The sequence below is a fragment of the Pseudophryne corroboree genome, chromosome 9 (assembly GCF_028390025.1).
Source record: "Pseudophryne corroboree isolate aPseCor3 chromosome 9, aPseCor3.hap2, whole genome shotgun sequence".
NCBI classification, from domain to species: domain Eukaryota; kingdom Metazoa; phylum Chordata; class Amphibia; order Anura; family Myobatrachidae; genus Pseudophryne; species Pseudophryne corroboree.
This window is the reverse complement of record NC_086452.1, coordinates 477,688,108-477,710,729: the sequence shown is the minus strand read 5'-3', so window position 1 is coordinate 477,710,729 and position 22,622 is coordinate 477,688,108. Positions and strand designations below refer to the sequence as shown.

Sequence of the window (22,622 nt, the reverse complement as noted above, 5' to 3'; positions counted from 1 at the left end):
TCAGCCGGGCGATGGTGTAGCAGGTAATCTGATGCCAGTCCCTGTATCACACATGCAGGAGGTGTCTACTTATACCAGACTCCCCCGGCTGCATTACCATATCTGAGCATCACATTCATAGGATGCCGCAGCAGCGATGGCAGCTCCGCCCACATCTCAATCACAAGAGACCTCTATACTGAACCTGTGCTGCGTCCTGTTCCTCTGCGGGGAGCTGCGACTCCTGCTCCTCCTCCGTCTCGCTTCCCTGCGAGCTCTGTGATAAGATTTCCTCCCCCTGAAAAGAGAAGCCCCCAAAAATATAATTTTCCACACACTGAATCGATACTAATGTGCGAATACGCTGCACACTAATATACAATTACACACAATGTACACTAAATCACCAGTAATGTAATGTCTGCCAGTCTTCCAGAACCACGCCTCGGGCTGTTATGTGTAACATGACACTGGCTGCAGTAACGGAGGTGGTATCTGTACTATAGCAGAAGACGCTGGCGTCCCTAGGTGCGTTATACGTGGTTTGTGTGACGTCAGAGGCGGACGCACCGCCTGGTCCTGTACAGCACCTATACTGCGTATGACGGGTGCCTAGGTCTATATAGCACCTATACTGCGTATGACGGGTGCCTAGGTCTATATAGCACCTATACTGCGTATGACGGGTACCTAGGTCTGTACAGCATCTATACTGCGTATGACTGGTACCTAGGTCTGTAAAGCACCTATACTGCGTATGACGGGTACCTAGGTCTGTATAGCACCTATACTGCGTATGACTGGTACCTGGGTCTGTAAAGCACCTATACTGCGTATGACTGGTACCTAGGTCTGTACAGCATCTATACTGCGTATGACTGGTACCTAGGTCTGTACAGCACCTATACTGCGTATGACGGGTACCTAGGTCTATATAGCACCTATACTGCGTATGACGGGTACCTAGGTCTGTACAGCACCTATACTGCGTATGACGGGTGCCTAGGTCTGTACAGCACCTATACTGCGTATGACTGGTACCTAGGTCTGTAAAGCACCTATACTGCGTATGACTGGTACCTAGGTCTGTAAAGCACCTATACTGCGTATGACGGGTGCCTAGGTCTGTACAGCATCTATACTGCGTATGACGGGTACCTAGGTCTATATAGCACCTATACTGCGTATGACGGGTACCTAGGTCTGTACAGCACCTATACTGCGTATGACGGGTGCCTAGGTCTGTACAGCACCTATACTGCGTATGACGGGTACCTAGGTCTGTACAGCACCTATACTGCGTATGACGGGTGCCTAGGTCTATACAGCACCTATACTGCGTATGACGGGTACCTAGGTCTCTATAGCACCTATACTGCGTATGACGGGTACCTAGGTCTGTACAGCACCTATACTGCGTATGACGGGTGCCTAGGTCTGTACAGCACCTATACTGCGTATGACGGGTACCTAGGTCTGTACAGCACCTATACTGCGTATGACGGGTGCCTAGGTCTGTACAGCACCTATACTGCGTATGACGGGTACCTAGGTCTGTACAGCACCTATACTGCGTACGACGGGTACCTAGGTCTGTACAGCACCTATAATGCGTATGACGGGTACCTAGGTCTGTACAGCACCTATACTGCGTATGACGGGTACCTAGGTCTGTACAGCACCTATACTGCGTATGACGGGTGCCTAGGTCTGTACAGCACCTATACTGCGTATGACGGGTACCTAGGTCTGTACAGCACCTATACTGCTTATGACGGGTACCTAGGTCTGTACAGCACCTATACTGCGTATGACGGGTACCTAGGTCTATATAGCACCTATACTGCGTATGACGGGTACCTAGGTCTGTACAGCACCTATACTGCGTATGACGGGTACCTAGGTCTATACAGCACCTATACTACGTATGACGGGAACCTAGGTCTGTACAGCACCTATACTGCGTATGACGGGTACCTAGGTCTATATAGCACCTACACTGCGTATGATGGGTGCCTAGGTCTGTACAGCATCTATACTGCGTATGACGGGTACCTAGGTCTGTACAGCACCTATACTGCATATGACGGGTGCCTAGGTCTGTACAGCACCTATACTGCGTATGACGGGTACCTAGGTCTGTACAGCACCTATACTGCGTATGACTGGTACCTAGGTCTGTACAGCACCTATACTGCGTATGACGGGTACCTAGGTCTATATAGCACCTATACTGCGTATGACGGGTGCCTAGGTCTGTACAGCACCTATACTGCGTATGACGGGTACCTAGGTCTATATAGCACCTATACTGCATATGACGGGTGCCTAGGTCTGTACAGCACCTATACTGCGTATGACGGGTACCTAGGTCTATATAGCACCTATACTGCGTATGACGGGTACCTAGGTCTATATAGCACCTATACTGCGTATGACGAGTACCTAGGTCTATATAGCACCTATACTGCGTATGACGGGTACCTAGGTCTGTACAGCACCTATACTGCGTATGACGGGTACCTAGGTCTGTACAGCACCTATACTGCGTATGACGGGTACCTAGGTCTATATAGCACCTATACTGCGTATGACGGGTACCTAGTTCTATATAGCACCTATACTGCGTATGACGGGTGCCTAGGTCTGTACAGCACCTATACTGCGTATGACGGGTACCTAGATCTGTACAGCACCTATACTGCGTATGACGGGTACCTAGGTCTGTACAGCACCTATACTGCGTATGACGGGTACCTAGGTCTGTACAGCACCTATACTGCGTATGACGGGTACCTAGGTCTGTACAGCACCTATACTGCGTATGACGGGTACCTAGGTCTGTACAGCACCTATACTGCGTATGACGGGTGCCTAGGTCTGTACAGCACCTATACTGCGTATGACGGGTACCTAGGTCTGTACAGCACCTATACTGCGTATGACGGGTACCTAGGTCTGTACAGCACCTATACTGCTTATGACGGGTACCTAGGTCTATATAGCACCTATACTGCGTATGACGGGTGCCTAGGTCTGTACAGCACCTATACTGCGTATGACGGGTACCTAGGTCTATATAGCACCTATACTGCGTATGACGGGTACCTAGGTCTGTACAGCACCTATACTGCGTATGACGGGTACCTAGGTCTGTACAGCACCTATACTGCGTATGACGGGTACCTAGGTCTGTACAGCACCTATACTACGTATGACGGGTACCTCGGTCTGTACAGCACCTATACTGCGTATGACGGGTACCTAGGTCTATATAGCACCTATACTGCGTATGACGGGTGCCTAGGTCTGTACAGCACCTATACTGCGTATGACGGGTACCTAGGTCTATATAGCACCTATACTGCATATGACGGGTGCCTAGGTCTGTACAGCACCTATACTGCGTATGACGGGTACCTAGGTCTATATAGCACCTATACTGCGTATGACGGGTACCTAGGTCTATATAGCACCTATACTGCGTATGACGGGTGCCTAGGTCTGTACAGCACCTATACTGCGTATGACGGGTACCTAGGTCTATATAGCACCTATACTGCATATGACGGGTGCCTAGGTCTGTACAGCACCTATACTGCGTATGACGGGTACCTAGGTCTATATAGCACCTATACTGCGTATGACGGGTACCTAGGTCTATATAGCACCTATACTGCGTATGACGGGTACCTAGGTCTGTACAGCACCTATACTGCGTATGACGGGTACCTAGGTCTGTACAGCACCTATACTGCGTATGACGGGTACCTAGGTCTATATAGCACCTATACTGCGTATGACGGGTACCTAGTTCTATATAGCACCTATACTGCGTATGACGGGTGCCTAGGTCTGTACAGCACCTATACTGCGTATGACGGGTACCTAGATCTGTACAGCACCTATACTGCGTATGACGGGTACCTAGGTCTGTACAGCACCTATACTGCGTATGACGGGTACCTAGGTCTGTACAGCACCTATACTGCGTATGACGGGTACCTAGGTCTGTACAGCACCTATACTGCGTATGACGGGTACCTAGGTCTGTACAGCACCTATACTGCGTATGACGGGTGCCTAGGTCTGTACAGCACCTATACTGCGTATGACGGGTACCTAGGTCTGTACAGCACCTATACTGCGTATGACGGGTACCTAGGTCTGTACAGCACCTATACTGCTTATGACGGGTACCTAGGTCTATAAAGCACCTATACTGCGTATGACGGGTGCCTAGGTCTGTACAGCATCTATACTGCGTATGACGGGTGCCTAGGTCTGTACAGCACCTATACTGCGTATGACGGGTACCTAGGTCTATATAGCACCTATACTGCGTATGACGGGTACCTAGGTCTGTACAGCACCTATACTGCGTATGACGGGTACCTAGGTCTGTACAGCACCTATACTGCGTATGACGGGTACCTAGGTCTGTACAGCACCTATACTACGTATGACGGGTACCTAGGTCTGTACAGCACCTATACTGCGTATGACGGGTACCTAGGTCTATATAGCACCTACACTGCGTATGATGGGTGCCTAGGTCTGTACAGCATCTATACTGCGTATGACGGGTACCTAGGTCTGTACAGCACCTATACTGCATATGACGGGTGCCTAGGTCTGTACAGCACCTATACTGCGTATGACGGGTACCTAGGTCTGTACAGCACCTATACTGCGTATGACTGGTACCTAGGTCTGTACAGCACCTATACTGCGTATGACGGGTACCTAGGTCTATATAGCACCTATACTGCGTATGACGGGTGCCTAGGTCTGTACAGCACCTATACTGCGTATGACGGGTACCTAGGTCTATATAGCACCTATACTGCATATGACGGGTGCCTAGGTCTGTACAGCACCTATACTGCGTATGACGGGTACCTAGGTCTATATAGCACCTATACTGCGTATGACGGGTACCTAGGTCTATATAGCACCTATACTGCGTATGACGAGTACCTAGGTCTATATAGCACCTATACTGCGTATGACGGGTACCTAGGTCTGTACAGCACCTATACTGCGTATGACGGGTACCTAGGTCTGTACAGCACCTATACTGCGTATGACGGGTACCTAGGTCTATATAGCACCTATACTGCGTATGACGGGTACCTAGTTCTATATAGCACCTATACTGCGTATGACGGGTGCCTAGGTCTGTACAGCACCTATACTGCGTATGACGGGTACCTAGATCTGTACAGCACCTATACTGCGTATGACGGGTACCTAGGTCTGTACAGCACCTATACTGCGTATGACGGGTACCTAGGTCTGTACAGCACCTATACTGCGTATGACGGGTACCTAGGTCTGTACAGCACCTATACTGCGTATGACGGGTACCTAGGTCTGTACAGCACCTATACTGCGTATGACGGGTGCCTAGGTCTGTACAGCACCTATACTGCGTATGACGGGTACCTAGGTCTGTACAGCACCTATACTGCGTATGACGGGTACCTAGGTCTGTACAGCACCTATACTGCTTATGACGGGTACCTAGGTCTATATAGCACCTATACTGCGTATGACGGGTGCCTAGGTCTGTACAGCATCTATACTGCGTATGACGGGTGCCTAGGTCTGTACAGCACCTATACTGCGTATGACGGGTACCTAGGTCTATATAGCACCTATACTGCGTATGACGGGTACCTAGGTCTGTACAGCACCTATACTGCGTATGACGGGTACCTAGGTCTGTACAGCACCTATACTGCGTATGACGGGTACCTAGGTCTGTACAGCACCTATACTACGTATGACAGGTACCTCGGTCTGTACAGCACCTATACTGCGTATGACGGGTACCTAGGTCTATATAGCACCTATACTGCGTATGACGGGTGCCTAGGTCTGTACAGCACCTATACTGCGTATGACGGGTACCTAGGTCTATATAGCACCTATACTGCATATGACGGGTGCCTAGGTCTGTACAGCACCTATACTGCGTATGACGGGTACCTAGGTCTATATAGCACCTATACTGCGTATGACGGGTACCTAGGTCTATATAGCACCTATACTGCGTATGACGGGTGCCTAGGTCTGTACAGCACCTATACTGCGTATGACGGGTACCTAGGTCTATATAGCACCTATACTGCATATGACGGGTGCCTAGGTCTGTACAGCACCTATACTGCGTATGACGGGTACCTAGGTCTATATAGCACCTATACTGCGTATGACGGGTACCTAGGTCTATATAGCACCTATACTGCGTATGACGAGTACCTAGGTCTATATAGCACCTATACTGCGTATGACGGGTACCTAGGTCTGTACAGCACCTATACTGCGTATGACGGGTACCTAGGTCTGTACAGCACCTATACTGCGTATGACGGGTACCTAGGTCTATATAGCACCTATACTGCGTATGACGGGTACCTAGTTCTATACAGCACCTATACTGCGTATGACGGGTGCCTAGGTCTGTACAGCACCTATGCTGCGTATGACGGGTACCTAGATCTGTACAGCACCTATACTGCGTATGACGGGTACCTAGGTCTGTACAGCACCTATACTGCGTATGACGGGTACCTAGGTCTGTACAGCACCTATACTGCGTATGACGGGTACCTAGGTCTGTACAGCACCTATACTGCGTATGACGGGTACCTAGGTCTGTACAGCACCTATACTGCGTATGACGGGTGCCTAGGTCTGTACAGCACCTATACTGCGTATGACGGGTACCTAGGTCTGTACAGCACCTATACTGCGTATGACGGGTACCTAGGTCTGTACAGCACCTATACTGCTTATGACGGGTACCTAGGTCTATAAAGCACCTATACTGCGTATGACGGGTGCCTAGGTCTGTACAGCATCTATACTGCGTATGACGGGTGCCTAGGTCTGTACAGCACCTATACTGCGTATGACGGGTACCTAGGTCTATATAGCACCTATACTGCGTATGACGGGTACCTAGGTCTGTACAGCACCTATACTGCGTATGACGGGTACCTAGGTCTGTACAGCACCTATACTGCGTATGACGGGTACCTAGGTCTGTACAGCACCTATACTACGTATGACGGGTACCTCGGTCTGTACAGCACCTATACTGCGTATGACGGGTACCTAGGTCTATATAGCACCTATACTGCGTATGACGGGTGCCTAGGTCTGTACAGCACCTATACTGCGTATGACGGGTACCTAGGTCTATATAGCACCTATACTGCATATGACGGGTGCCTAGGTCTGTACAGCACCTATACTGCGTATGACGGGTACCTAGGTCTATATAGCACCTATACTGCGTATGACGGGTACCTAGGTCTATATAGCACCTATACTGCGTATGACGAGTACCTAGGTCTATATAGCACCTATACTGCGTATGACGGGTACCTAGGTCTGTACAGCACCTATACTGCGTATGACGGGTACCTAGGTCTATATAGCACCTATACTGCGTATGACGGGTGCCTAGGTCTGTACAGCACCTATACTGCGTATGACGGGTACCTAGGTCTATATAGCACCTATACTGCGTATGACGGGTGCCTAGGTCTGTACAGCACCTATACTGCGTATGACGGGTACCTAGGTCTATATAGCACCTATACTGCGTATGACGGGTACCTAGATCTGTACAGCACCTATACTGCGTATGACGGGTACCTAGGTCTATACAGCACCTATACTGCGTATGACGGGTACCTAGGTCTCTATAGCACCTATACTGCGTATGACGGGTACCTAGGTCTGTACAGCACCTATACTGCGTATGACGGGTGCCTAGGTCTGTACAGCACCTATACTGCGTATGACGGGTACCTAGGTCTGTACAGCACCTATACTGCGTATGACGGGTGCCTAGGTCTGTACAGCACCTATACTGCGTATGACGGGTACCTAGGTCTGTACAGCACCTATACTGCGTACGACGGGTACCTAGGTCTGTACAGCACCTATAATGCGTATGACGGGTACCTAGGTCTGTACAGCACCTATACTGCGTATGACGGGTACCTAGGTCTGTACAGCACCTATACTGCGTATGACGGGTGCCTAGGTCTGTACAGCACCTATACTGCGTATGACGGGTACCTAGGTCTGTACAGCACCTATACTGCTTATGACGGGTACCTAGGTCTGTACAGCACCTATACTGCGTATGACGGGTACCTAGGTCTATATAGCACCTATACTGCGTATGACGGGTACCTAGGTCTGTACAGCACCTATACTGCGTATGACGGGTACCTAGGTCTATACAGCACCTATACTACGTATGACGGGTACCTAGGTCTGTACAGCACCTATACTGCGTATGACGGGTACCTAGGTCTATATAGCACCTACACTGCGTATGACGGGTGCCTAGGTCTGTACAGCACCTATACTGCGTATGACGGGTACCTAGGTCTATATAGCACCTATACTGCGTATGACGGGTGCCTAGGTCTGTACAGCACCTATACTGCGTATGACGGGTACCTAGGTCTATATAGCACCTATACTGCATATGACGGGTGCCTAGGTCTGTACAGCACCTATACTGCGTATGACGGGTACCTAGGTCTATATAGCACCTATACTGCGTATGACGGGTACCTAGGTCTATATAGCACCTATACTGCGTATGACGAGTACCTAGGTCTATATAGCACCTATACTGCGTATGACGGGTACCTAGGTCTGTACAGCACCTATACTGCGTATGACGGGTACCTAGGTCTATATAGCACCTATACTGCGTATGACGGGTGCCTAGGTCTGTACAGCACCTATACTGCGTATGACGGGTACCTAGGTCTATATAGCACCTATACTGCGTATGACGGGTGCCTAGGTCTGTACAGCACCTATACTGCGTATGACGGGTACCTAGGTCTGTACAGCACCTATACTGCGTATGACGGGTGCCTAGGTCTATACAGCACCTATACTGCGTATGACGGGTACCTAGGTCTCTATAGCACCTATACTGCGTATGACGGGTGCCTAGGTCTGTACAGCACCTATACTGCGTATGACGGGTGCCTAGGTCTGTACAGCACCTATACTGCGTATGACGGGTACCTAGGTCTGTACAGCACCTATACTGCGTATGACGGGTGCCTAGGTCTGTACAGCACCTATACTGCGTATGACGGGTACCTAGGTCTGTACAGCACCTATACTGCGTACGACGGGTACCTAGGTCTGTACAGCACCTATAATGCGTATGACGGGTACCTAGGTCTGTACAGCACCTATACTGCGTATGACGGGTACCTAGGTCTGTACAGCACCTATACTGCGTATGACGGGTGCCTAGGTCTGTACAGCACCTATACTGCGTATGACGGGTACCTAGGTCTGTACAGCACCTATACTGCTTATGACGGGTACCTAGGTCTGTACAGCACCTATACTGCGTATGACGGGTACCTAGGTCTATATAGCACCTATACTGCGTATGACGGGTACCTAGGTCTGTACAGCACCTATACTGCGTATGACGGGTACCTAGGTCTATACAGCACCTATACTACGTATGACGGGTACCTAGGTCTGTACAGCACCTATACTGCGTATGACGGGTACCTAGGTCTATATAGCACCTACACTGCGTATGACGGGTGCCTAGGTCTGTACAGCATCTATACTGCGTATGACGGGTACCTAGGTCTGTACAGCACCTATACTGCATATGACGGGTGCCTAGGTCTGTACAGCACCTATACTGCGTATGACGGGTACCTAGGTCTGTACAGCACCTATACTGCGTATGACTGGTACCTAGGTCTGTACAGCACCTATACTGCGTATGACGGGTACCTAGGTCTATATAGCACCTATACTGCGTATGACGGGTGCCTAGGTCTGTACAGCACCTATACTGCGTATGACGGGTACCTAGGTCTATATAGCACCTATACTGCATATGACGGGTGCCTAGGTCTGTACAGCACCTATACTGCGTATGACGGGTACCTAGGTCTATATAGCACCTATACTGCGTATGACGGGTACCTAGGTCTATATAGCACCTATACTGCGTATGACGAGTACCTAGGTCTATATAGCACCTATACTGCGTATGACGGGTACCTAGGTCTGTACAGCACCTATACTGCGTATGACGGGTACCTAGGTCTGTACAGCACCTATACTGCGTATGACGGGTACCTAGGTCTATATAGCACCTATACTGCGTATGACGGGTACCTAGTTCTATATAGCACCTATACTGCGTATGACGGGTGCCTAGGTCTGTACAGCACCTATACTGCGTATGACGGGTACCTAGATCTGTACAGCACCTATACTGCGTATGACGGGTACCTAGGTCTGTACAGCACCTATACTGCGTATGACGGGTACCTAGGTCTGTACAGCACCTATACTGCGTATGACGGGTGCCTAGGTCTGTACAGCACCTATACTGCGTATGACGGGTACCTAGGTCTGTACAGCACCTATACTGCGTATGACGGGTACCTAGGTCTGTACAGCACCTATACTGCGTATGACGGGTACCTAGGTCTGTACAGCACCTATACTGCTTATGACGGGTACCTAGGTCTATATAGCACCTATACTGCGTATGACGGGTGCCTAGGTCTGTACAGCATCTATACTGCGTATGACGGGTGCCTAGGTCTGTACAGCACCTATACTGCGTATGACGGGTACCTAGGTCTATATAGCACCTATACTGCGTATGACGGGTACCTAGGTCTGTACAGCACCTATACTGCGTATGACGGGTACCTAGGTCTGTACAGCACCTATACTGCGTATGACGGGTACCTAGGTCTGTACAGCACCTATACTACGTATGACGGGTACCTCGGTCTGTACAGCACCTATACTGCGTATGACGGGTACCTAGGTCTATATAGCACCTATACTGCATATGACGGGTGCCTAGGTCTGTACAGCACCTATACTGCGTATGACGGGTACCTAGGTCTATATAGCACCTATACTGCGTATGACGGGTACCTAGGTCTATATAGCACCTATACTGCGTATGACGAGTACCTAGGTCTATATAGCACCTATACTGCGTATGACGGGTACCTAGGTCTGTACAGCACCTATACTGCGTATGACGGGTACCTAGGTCTATATAGCACCTATACTGCGTATGACGGGTGCCTAGGTCTGTACAGCACCTATACTGCGTATGACGGGTACCTAGGTCTATATAGCACCTATACTGCGTATGACGGGTGCCTAGGTCTGTACAGCACCTATACTGCGTATGACGGGTACCTAGATCTGTACAGCACCTATACTGCGTATGACGGGTACCTAGGTCTATACAGCACCTATACTGCGTATGACGGGTACCTAGGTCTGTATAGCGCCTATACTGCGTATGACGGGTACCTAGGTCTATATAGCACCTATACTGCGTATGACGGGTACCTAGGTCTATATAGCACCTATACTGCGTATGACGGGTACCTAGGTCTGTACAGCACCTATACTGCGTATGACGGGTACCTAGGTCTATACAGCACCTATACTGCGTATGACGGGTACCTAGGTCTATATAGCACCTATGCTGCGTATGACTGGTACCTAGGTCTGTACAGCACCTATACTGCGTATGACGGGTACCTAGGTCTGTACAGCACCTATACTGCGTATGACGGGTACCTAGGTCTGTACAGCACCTATACTGCGTATGACGGGTACCTAGGTCTATATAGCACCTATACTGCGTATGACGGGTACCTAGGTCTATATAGCACCTATACTGCATATGACGGGTGCCTAGGTCTGTACAGCACCTATACTGCGTATGACGGGTACCTAGGTCTATATAGCACCTATACTGCGTATGACGGGTACCTAGGTCTATATAGCACCTATACTGCGTATGACGAGTACCTAGGTCTATATAGCACCTATACTGCGTATGACGGGTACCTAGGTCTGTACAGCACCTATACTGCGTATGACGGGTACCTAGGTCTATATAGCACCTATACTGCGTATGACGGGTGCCTAGGTCTGTACAGCACCTATACTGCGTATGACGGGTACCTAGGTCTATATAGCACCTATACTGCGTATGACGGGTACCTAGGTCTGTACAGCACCTATACTGCGTATGACGGGTACCTAGGTCTATATAGCACCTATACTGCGTATGACGGGTGCCTAGGTCTGTACAGCACCTATACTGCGTATGACGGGTACCTAGGTCTATATAGCACCTATACTGCGTATGACGGGTACCTAGGTCTATATAGCACCTATACTGCGTATGACGAGTACCTAGGTCTATATAGCACCTATACTGCGTATGACGGGTACCTAGGTCTGTACAGCACCTATACTGCGTATGACGGGTACCTAGGTCTATATAGCACCTATACTGCGTATGACGGGTGCCTAGGTCTGTACAGCACCTATACTGCGTATGACGGGTACCTAGGTCTATATAGCACCTATACTGCGTATGACGGGTACCTAGGTCTGTATAGCGCCTATACTGCGTATGACGGGTACCTAGGTCTATATAGCACCTATACTGCGTATGACGGGTACCTAGGTCTATATAGCACCTATACTGCGTATGACGGGTACCTAGGTCTGTACAGCACCTATACTGCGTATGACGGGTACCTAGGTCTATACAGCACCTATACTGCGTATGACGGGTACCTAGGTCTATATAGCACCTATGCTGCGTATGACTGGTACCTAGGTCTGTACAGCACCTATACTGCGTATGACGGGTACCTAGGTCTGTACAGCACCTATACTGCGTATGACGGGCACCTAGGTCTGTACAGCACCTATACTGCGTATGACGGGTACCTAGGTCTATATAGCACCTATACTGCGTATGACTGGTACCTAGGTCTGTATAGCGCCTATACTGCCTATGACAGGTACCTAGGTCTATATGACTATACTATAATGTTGTGGGTAAGTAAATCTTTATGCTTCTCTAATACAGAAAACCCTGCATTGTAGTTATATTTGGAGAATAGTGTAGCACTTAGTCCCACCTGCAAGTCTCTGTTCTTCAGGTTCCCTAGCCAAAACGCTTCCTGACAGTTGTTGAGAACCAGCATGGCTTTCACTCTGTAGACAAACAGCTCTAGGGTCTTCTTCAGCAGGGGTACATGTGTTGTCAGTCCGGTATCCTGGTGTGTCTGATGAGAAACAGTCTGCCTGTTAGCCACCATAATAAGAGACAGCAGGATTCGGCTGGGCGCACTGACATAGCGGGGGGACTCGGCTGGGCGCACTGACATAGGGAAAGGACCCGGTTGGGCGCACCAACATAGGGGGACTCGGTTAGGCGCGTTGACATAGTGGAAGGACTCAGTTGGGCGCACTGACATAGCGCTAAGGACTCATTTGGGCGCACTGACATAGCGGTAAAGGACTGAGTTGGGCGCACTGACATAGCTGAAAGGACTCAGCTGGGCGCACTGACATATCAGATAAAAAGACGGAGTTGGGCACACTGACATAGCGGAAGGACTCTGTCGGGCGCACTGACATAGCAGGGGGACTGTTAGGCACACTGACTTAGCGGAAAAGGACTCAGCTGGGCGCACCGACATAGCGGTAAAGGACCGAGTTGGGCGCACCGACATAGCGGTAAAGGACAGAGTTGGGTGTACTGACATAGCGGAAAGGACTCAGCTGGACGCACTGACATAGCGGCAAAGGACCGAGTTGGGCGCACTGACATAGCAGTAAAGGACCGAGTTGGGCACACTGACATAGCGGAAGGACTCAGCTGGGCGCACCGATATAGCAGTAAAGGACAGAGTTGGGCGTACCAACATAGCCGAAAGGACTCAGCTGGGCACACTGACTTACTTTGGAGTGACCACATACGTGGTGAAGTTGCCGGGTGCAGAGCTGTAATATTTTCAGTAAGTTCTGTACATCTTCCTGTAAAACACACAATTACTATTTATACACCATCAATACAACTCCCAGAGCAGAGAAATGAAATGCAGCTCTCACAGGATACAGAGATACAGGGGTACAGAGCCGGGTATATGTATGAAGGTATATATGCAGGCATGCCGCTCTGTAAGCAACGTCTTACCCGGTGTTTCTTAAAGCAGCAGTCCAGAAGGGGCATGCCAAGTTTCAGGAACGTCTCCACAAACTGCCGGCCATACTGCAGGAGAGAATGATGGAGACAGGTCATACAGGAGCCATGTACACAAGCAGAGATGGCGGAGGAAGGAGAAGCAGCGCACAGCCAAATGTCCTTACCTTGAGGCAAACGCTCAACATCGGTCTACTGTCAAACACCTGTAGAGAGAACACACGTGTTACACGCTTACTGCACGCTCAGAGCACATACATGGCATAGATCATCTTTACATCGGAAACACTGATGCGTCCTCCCACACTATTGCTGCAGTCGTGCAAAACATCCCTTCTCAGCGCGCCAGCTCCCGCGTGGCTAGTCTATTTCTCCCGAAATGCTGCAATATGACAAAACCACGTGCTATGCGACACGTGTATATCTGTGTGCGACTCCCTCTGTATATGAACTGCTACCATGCAGCGGATGCAAGTTTTTTTTTTTTATAAAGTTCCATTGTTTATCATATACAGATTCAGACTCCGTCGCACACAGATATACAAGTGTCGCATCGCATCGTCATTAAGAAGCATATTAGGGTGAAAAAGATGCTCCGCACAGCGCACTTGCACTGGGAATTTCGCGGCGTATTGGGGCTAGGTGTATAAGGACACATCCATGCAGCAGCGCCCAGTGTGCAGAGAGTGTGGCGGCCCCGCGGGTGCAGAGAGCGCGACGGCCCCGAGGGTGCAGAGAGCGCGACGGCCCCGCGGGTGCAGAGAGCGCGACGGCCCCGCGGGTGCAGAGAGCGCGACGGCCCCGCGGGTGCAGAGAGCGCGACGGCCCCGCGGGTGCAGAGAGCGCGACGGCCCCGCGGGTGCAGAGAGCGCGACGGCCCCGCGGGTGCAGAGAGCGCGACGGCCCCGCGGGTGCAGAGAGCGCGACGGCCCCACAGGTGCAGAGAGCGCGACGGCCCCGCGAGTGCAGAGAGCGTGGCGGTCCCGCGGGTAGAGAGCGCGGCAGCGCACTTACCTTAATCAAGTTAAGGAGAATGTGGAAACTCCTGACCGTCAAACTCCAGCGCAGAAGCTGCTCGGTCTGTACCTGTGAGATGCGCAGTCATGTAAGGAGAACAGATTCAGCACACAGTCTCATATACATTTATTCAGACCAGTACATATGGGAAATAATACTATGGGTGTTACCACTGGGGGCACTGCAGCCTTGGGGCAGACTACATGGGATAAGCGCTTCTTATCTGCCGTCACAGTCTGTGTTTCTCATATGGTCATGTTCTCATACTCTAGTAGTCCGATCATGGAGACAGGGACTTCATATACATCAGTACAAATTCTCAGGGCTTCCAATTCCTCTCCAGTCATAAACCATTTCCCTGTTTGGTAACACATGAAACTCGGAGGGGGGGGAATCCAAATTACGGTTGAAGTGCGTCAGTTCCCGCTGCAGCAGTGTTGAAGTTCTGGCAATGGCACTGCATCTTTCACACCCCTCGCGGCCCGCTCTCTCCCCGAATCCGTGCGGAGAGAGCGTGTGCGCACTCAAGTTGCCGTGTAGTGCAGCTATTGCCGCACTAACCAGGAGGAGCAATAAAATCACCCACAATTGGATACCCCCCAGAATGTAAAAAAAACAACACAACAGGAGTGTAAAGGGGGCAGAGGTTGAAGAGCTGACCATGAAGGGACAAGGCTCAGACCCTATAAAGAAACCTGTTGCACCGCGATATATCCATGTATGATTATTAGCAGAGTCTGGATTTTTATCCTGAAGCCCCACTTCCAAGACCAGTCACCTTAAATGGCTTCAGCAGCCAATGCCGCGTAATCCAGACGATTAAGAGGTCCTTGTCATCCCTTATGAGAAGCAGATGCCACAATGGGCCTGCTGTCCGTGTACCATGCCCTCCTCGGCCAGTCCGGTGCCACTACCATCATACGTGTGCACCTATTGTAGAACACGCGGAAGCATCGGAATAACATACATCAGCGGTTCCTTCTATGCGACCTGCCTGGCATCTACCAGAAATGACTTCAGGTCCCTTGTAAACCAGAGCGAGGCCGAGTGAAGTGGTGGCTGCTGGGACCACTACAGACACAGCTGAGGGGGCAGGAGCTCACCGGCAGCTGCACCTCTGTAGTGACCACGCTGTGATCACTGGTGGTTCCCGACGGGAGGCGACTTCACATTCTGACCAGAATTAAGCATCTACTGCAGGCCTGGCCAACCTGTGGCTCTCCAGATGTTGTGAAACTACACATCCCAGCATGCCCTGCCACAGTTTTAGCATTCCCTAATAGCAAAACTGTGGCAAAGCAGCAAAGCATGATGGGACTTGTAGTTTTACAACAGCTGGAGAGCCACAGGTTGGCCAGGCCTGATCAATTGTAACTCACCTATCAGACTGTCTAACAATACTGCAGTGCCCTCCAATAGGATGAGAGAACACATGTGACTTTGCCGTGTTGGTGCCAGACAGGGTGGTTTGTGTATATATCTGTTCTCTTGTACCATCAATGCAGCGTGTGGGATTACCTGTCGGGCTCCAGGGCTGACACAGCTACAACTTGCTACTCCGCCAGTCCGAACGCAGATTACCAGCACCGGAGAGACCTGAGAATCAGCGTGACAGTGGCACCAGCTAGTGGCAGGCTCCTGGCACGGGGAATATAACATCTATGGGCACGGGCGAACCATCCACATCTCCTACCCACACCTATATCACAAGACCCTGCCACAGCTCTGTGGCGGGCACCTTACACCACTAGGACTAGACGGGGCGGGCACCTTACACCACTAGGACTAGAAGGGGAAGACACCTTACACCACTAGGACTAGAAGCGGAAGACACCTTACACCACTAGGACTAGAAGGGGAAGACACCTTACACCACTAGGACTAGAAGGGGAAGACACCTTACACCACTAGGACTAGAAGCGGAAGACACCTTACACCACTAGGACTAGAAGCGGAAGACACCTTACACCACTAGGACTAGAAGGGGAAGACACCTTACACCACTAGGACTAGAAGGGGAAGACACCTTACACCACTAGGACTAGAAGGGGAAGACACCTTACACCACTAGGACTAGAAGGGGAAGACACCTTACACCACTAGGACTAGAAGCGGAAGACACCTTACACCACTAGGACTAGAAGGGGAAGACACCTTACACCACTAGGACTAGAAGCAGAAGACACCTTACACCACTAGGACTAGAAGCGGAAGACACCTTACACCACTAGGACTAGAAGCGGAAGACACCTTACACCACTAGGACTAGAAGCGGAAGACACCTTACACCACTAGGACTAGAAGCGGAAGACACCTTACACCACTAGGACTAGAAGGGGAAGACACCTTACACCACTAGGACTAGAAGCGGAAGACACCTTACACCACTAGGACTAGAAGGGGAAGACACCTTACACCACTAGGACTAGAAGCGGAAGATACCTTACACCACTAGGACTAGAAGGGGAAGACACCTTACAACCACTAGGACTAGAAGGGGCAGACACCTTACAACCACTAGGACTAGAAGGGGCAGACACCTTACACTCACTAGGACTAGAAGGGGCAGGCACATTACACCACTAGGACTAGTAGGGGCAGACGCGAGGGCTGTGGCAGGCATCTTACACCACTAGGACTAGTAGGGGCAGACGCGACGGCTGTGGCAGGCACCTTACACCACTAGGACTAGTAGGGGCAGACGTGAGGGCTGTGGCAGGCATCTTACACCACTAGGACTATAGCTGTAGCTCATGATGTCGGTCACAGACATGTCACGCCAGCCAATACCAATATATCTGACAAACATATTAGTGCATCTGCCTGTGTATACGGGTGACCCGCCAACCACCCGTACACTGGCAGCAGGGACCGCCAACACCGACGTCACAGCTGGGTGGGCAGACACGTGTACAGCTTACCTAATCGGCCACACTGTCAGCCCAGGTGTGTACCCAGCTTTACTGAGAAGCTTCATGGCCGACCGATGTGCACCCGATGTTTGCGCTTTTTTATGTAAGTGGTGGATGGGAGATGCCGGCAGTGAGCGTCACTACGCACAAGATGGCGTCCGAGTCATTAGCATATTCTCACAACTGCGAATGCGCTGTGTGTACATCACAGAGTCAGGCCCCGAGTCTTACAGAGGACGTTTAGGTCTAGTGACACCTACAGGTAAACTGAGACACTGCATGTACAGGTAGCACACAGGCTGAGGCACCGGTGACACTGCATCTGTACATCGCACTTTTACCTGGAGACTATCAGACTTCTTCCCAACTGGGATACTTCTCACACACTTCTCCAACTTATCCATCAGGACGCGGAAGAACACGGCAAAGCTTTGTCTGTAAGGAACACACAGTATAATTATACAATGTGTGTGTGTGTGTGTGTGTGTGTGTGTAAGAAGTATAACACGTGTGCTGTATGGACGCTGTGCAGTAGTATTACCATGAATATAAGTGGGATGTATGTGGAAATCATCTGTTAATACTTTGCCAGTAAAGACCATGTCCCATATGTGCCTCGAGTCTTTGTGTGCCTCATCTCCCACAGTGTAACTTTCGTAGTGCGCCCAACATGGCTGCCTCATCTGGAACGCTCGTGGGCAGGTTGAATAATACATGGACCTGACTGTTGGGACCCGAATCCTAGCGTTAGGACGCTGCAACCACCCCATTCTGTATCATCTCTTCTAGGTGTAACCTATTCCATCAAGAGTAATCCTACGTAGTGTGCCCAACATGGCTGCCTCACCTGGTACCTTATGTGCATGCGCCAACCCTACAGTATGCGTATTGTGCTCTCATCTCTGTGTGACTTGTCTATGCGTTATCACTTAATCTTTTCTACTATGTGCCTTGTTTATGATGTCTGTAAAACTTTGACCCCTGTGGAGAAATAGTGCTATATAAATCAGGATTTTGGTACTTACCCATAAATCCCTTTCTCCGATTCCACAGGGGCCACTGGAGTGTAGTTGCAATGGGGAAATAGTAGGCAGTAATTGGGAGCTGGCACTTTAAAATTCTCACACTGTGGCTAGCTCCTCCCCTACTATCTCCCCTCCAAGCCAGTCTACGTAAAACTGTGCCCGAGGAGAGCTGGAATAAACAAACCTTAAGGTAGAGGAGGTAAATGACGCCCTGTAAACCAGGATAACACAAACTAAACCTGGAACAGAACCTAACAAACAACCGGCTAGCCCGAACTCAACAAGCAGTCATCTGGTGATCTGCAAACCGTTAAGCAAAAAACAAGGAGGAACAGCGCTGGGCGGGCGTCCAGTGGCCCCTGTGGAATCGGAGAAAGGGATTTATCGGTAAGTACCAAAATCCTGATTTCTCCTTCATCCACTAGGGGCCACTGGAGCGTAGTTACAATGGGGACGTCCCAGAGCTCCCAAAACGGGTGGGAGAGCGCTGAGAGTCCTGTAAACCGCTCGGCCAAACTGTGATGCAGAGGCCGCAAAAGTGTCAAACTTGTAGAATTTGACAAAACGAATGTCGGTCCGACCAAGTAGCCGCCCGACAAAGTATTCATGGAGACCCCACGGGCAACTGCCCACGAAGGTCCCTCAACGCGCTTAAAGTGCGCTGAAACAGAAAACGGAGGCTCCCGAGCAACCGCCAAGAAACTGTCTGATGGTCAGATGTATCCAATAGCCCAGCGTATGCTGGGACCCCGGCTATTTAGTACGGGAGCATCGTACAGAACAAAGAAAAACACTTAGCCGAATAGCCTAAGACCTCTGTAGAGAGAGTCGACGAGCCCTGACAACAGTCAAAAGAGGACTGAAAAACACTAGTGTCAGATTTATATGAAAAACGAACATCCCCTTTGGAAGAAACGACCGCTGAGGCCGAAGCTCAGCCGGGGGAGTAGCCAATAGCGTACTCTCTGAAAGAGAGCCCGAACTTACAGCTGCCAGGCAAATCTCTTTTGGAAGAAAACCGAAGAAGGCAGAGACCTAAAATTCAGGTCAATGTGGTTTGAAGTGCAGCGGAGCAAAAACCTCCCAGAGAAACCAAAGATGATGGCTGAATGGTAACTGAAAGAAAGGGAAAAACTTTTATCCTTCTTATGTCCCATAAAGTTTTCCAAAAGTGGCAAAAGCGAGAAGAGGTAACAGACTTCTGAAATCGGGGCCCAGTAGGCCTAACCGAACTAGGGAACTCCTCCCTTCTGAGGCCTCGAGAACAGTCACACGGTTAAACGAGACCAGTGTAAGATTGAACAAAGAAAAGGACCCTGTTGAAGTAGACAGTCCAGTCGAGGTAGGAGCCAAGGCTCATCTACTGACAACAGGTGTAGCTGTATCTTCAAGTCATGCGTGGCCCAACCGGAGCCACCGAGAGGACTAGCACGCATATTCCCCTCCTGTGTTACCGAAAGTGAGGTAGAAATAGAAAAGGAGGCAGGATAGAATAACCAGAAAACTCCCAGGAGCCCTGAGGGCATCCTCGGCTACTACCGCCAGAGCTCACGTCCGAGAGCAGTAAAGGGTTAAAGAGTCAGTCGGAACGCCCTGAGGTCGATCCGAAATCTCCGCCAAAAGCGGACCAGTTGACAAAACTCCAGGGAATGTCCCCTCACCCGGGAGTCTGACCTGGCGGCTTGACCTGGAAAGAAGATGGTTGTCCTCCGCTCAGAGGGGAATGTAGGCGACCACTCATTGCGTCGCAGCTTGACTGAAGAAATAGAGTACCTGGTGCCGAGGAAGGAAAAATCCTCCGACGGACCGTGTTGAGAGATCAGTGTCGAACCAGAAGCTCCTGGATCCTTCGGATATTCAGAAGCCACCTAATGTAAAGAGTGGGATAGTAGCAGTAGATTGTCCCATTAGGGAACCAACGTACTTCCTGCCCTTGAAAAAGAGTTATTCTGTTATCTTCCTGAACCCTGTGGGAGTGGAAGAGAGACCGAATGGAAAGGACTGACAGTGAAAATGAGTATCCTGTAATGCGAATCTGAGAAAAGTCAGATGAGGAAACCCAACGGAAATCAGTAAACAGGCCTCCCTGAAGACAAGGGACACGTAAAACTCCCTATCTTGTTCAAAACTAGCAATCACAGAATGAAAGGATTCTAAGGCCAGAATAGGCCTGGCCGAGCCAACTGGCGTCGGAACGTGAAAAGAAACAAAGGTCTGAGAACTGTCCCGATTCAAATAATATCTGAAAAACAGGGATCAACATCCTCTGCGGTTAGAAGCATATGGAGCGCCGCCTGTAGTATGACTCTCTTGACTCCTGAGACGGTTGTACTCCAAAATCCAGTCTGTAACCGCCCAAGCCTTCTCAGTACTCCCCGTAGGACCACCGACATGCGCCTACCCTGGGACCCTCCAGGTGGTAGGAAGGTTTGACCTGTAGTAGGTGTATAGGATGACCTAAAGTCAGACTGGACCGAGGATGCTGAACCTCTGCTTCAGCCTGTTACCCTGAGATCCCCTGGCGACGGAGATATCGCCCTTGTGGAGTCGAAAGCTTGAAAAGGTCGGAAAGATCTAAAGGAAAGACCGGTAAAGGTCTGTCTTGAAGCTGGGGCAGCAGTAGGAGAAAGAAAAGCAGACTTACCTCCAATGGTTCAAGAAATCCTGCAGAAAGTTCCTTCCCCTGAACCATCTGCCCCGTAGGATTTCATGTTCACCTGTCACTGTCGCAGGCCCGGAGGTCGTCGGGTTAAGACAGCCCAAGCGAAAATGCAGATTCCGAGTCTGCAGACGTGGAGACCTCAAAAGAGCCTAAAGCAGAATCGTGATTCTGATCTGTCCCAAAGTAGCAATTGAGTGTAACCTAGAGGACAATCGTTCCACCACCTACCTTCTCCGGACAAGGTAGAATCCTGCTGCCGTATATGTGTCTTCGATGGATACCTGAGCAATGTTGCCTCAGGAAAACGGCAGCTTGTTGGACCGGTGATACCTTGAGGGGTATCCCCTGGAGAGATTCTGATACCATTTCCTTCCGTCTGCTGGGGAAAGGATAGGAAAACAAACATTGTTTGATACCTGAAATTGTGTATGCGGGTGTCTGCAAGCCGCCTACCGGAGTCTGCCCAGCTCATCCGAAACTGGACCATTTCGTCATCAGCGTGGAACCCTGATGGACCTGACGTGACCGCCTCCTTTACCTGCAGTATCAGACGAACTGCTGTATAATGCACCTGGATATTCTGAGACACTGGTTGAGACTGCACCGAAAACCGACATCCACTGTATCCTGGGCATCTCTCGCCTCCTCCCAGAGAGGCCTTTCCACTGCCAAGTCGTGTAACATGGGAGGCTAGCATGGTTCTTTTAGAAACCTGGACAGGTGAAATGACGTACAAGGTCTCTGGTTACCAGTGACATTACCTGCATAATCTGAGCTGTTCAAACAGGAGTGTCCTGCAGGTGCGTGGAGGGCTAAGCAGATGGCTCCACCGCATACTTCACACCTAAGAGGGAATTCTTTGACTATCCCAGGTGAGACAAACGAAAGGAGAAAAGGTGGGTTAAATAAACACAGCGGTATATAAGGTCAGTACTATAACGTGTAGT

General features: G+C 50.2%; 1 protein-coding gene across 1 annotated transcript in view; it reads right to left on the bottom strand.

The window, feature by feature from the left end:
* FANCD2 (FA complementation group D2) overlaps positions 1-22,622 on the bottom strand; it is a 255,379-nt gene that overhangs the window by 5,448 nt on the left and 227,309 nt on the right. The window contains exons 37-43 of the mRNA XM_063941424.1: positions 18,330-18,423; positions 15,074-15,145; positions 14,227-14,265; positions 14,054-14,128; positions 13,819-13,893; positions 12,993-13,139; positions 185-277 (exon numbers count right to left, since the gene is read on the bottom strand). Coding sequence (XP_063797494.1) covers positions 185-277; positions 12,993-13,139; positions 13,819-13,893; positions 14,054-14,128; positions 14,227-14,265; positions 15,074-15,145; positions 18,330-18,423 — 595 coding nt within the window. The remainder of the gene's footprint in view (positions 1-184; positions 278-12,992; positions 13,140-13,818; positions 13,894-14,053; positions 14,129-14,226; positions 14,266-15,073; positions 15,146-18,329; positions 18,424-22,622) is intronic.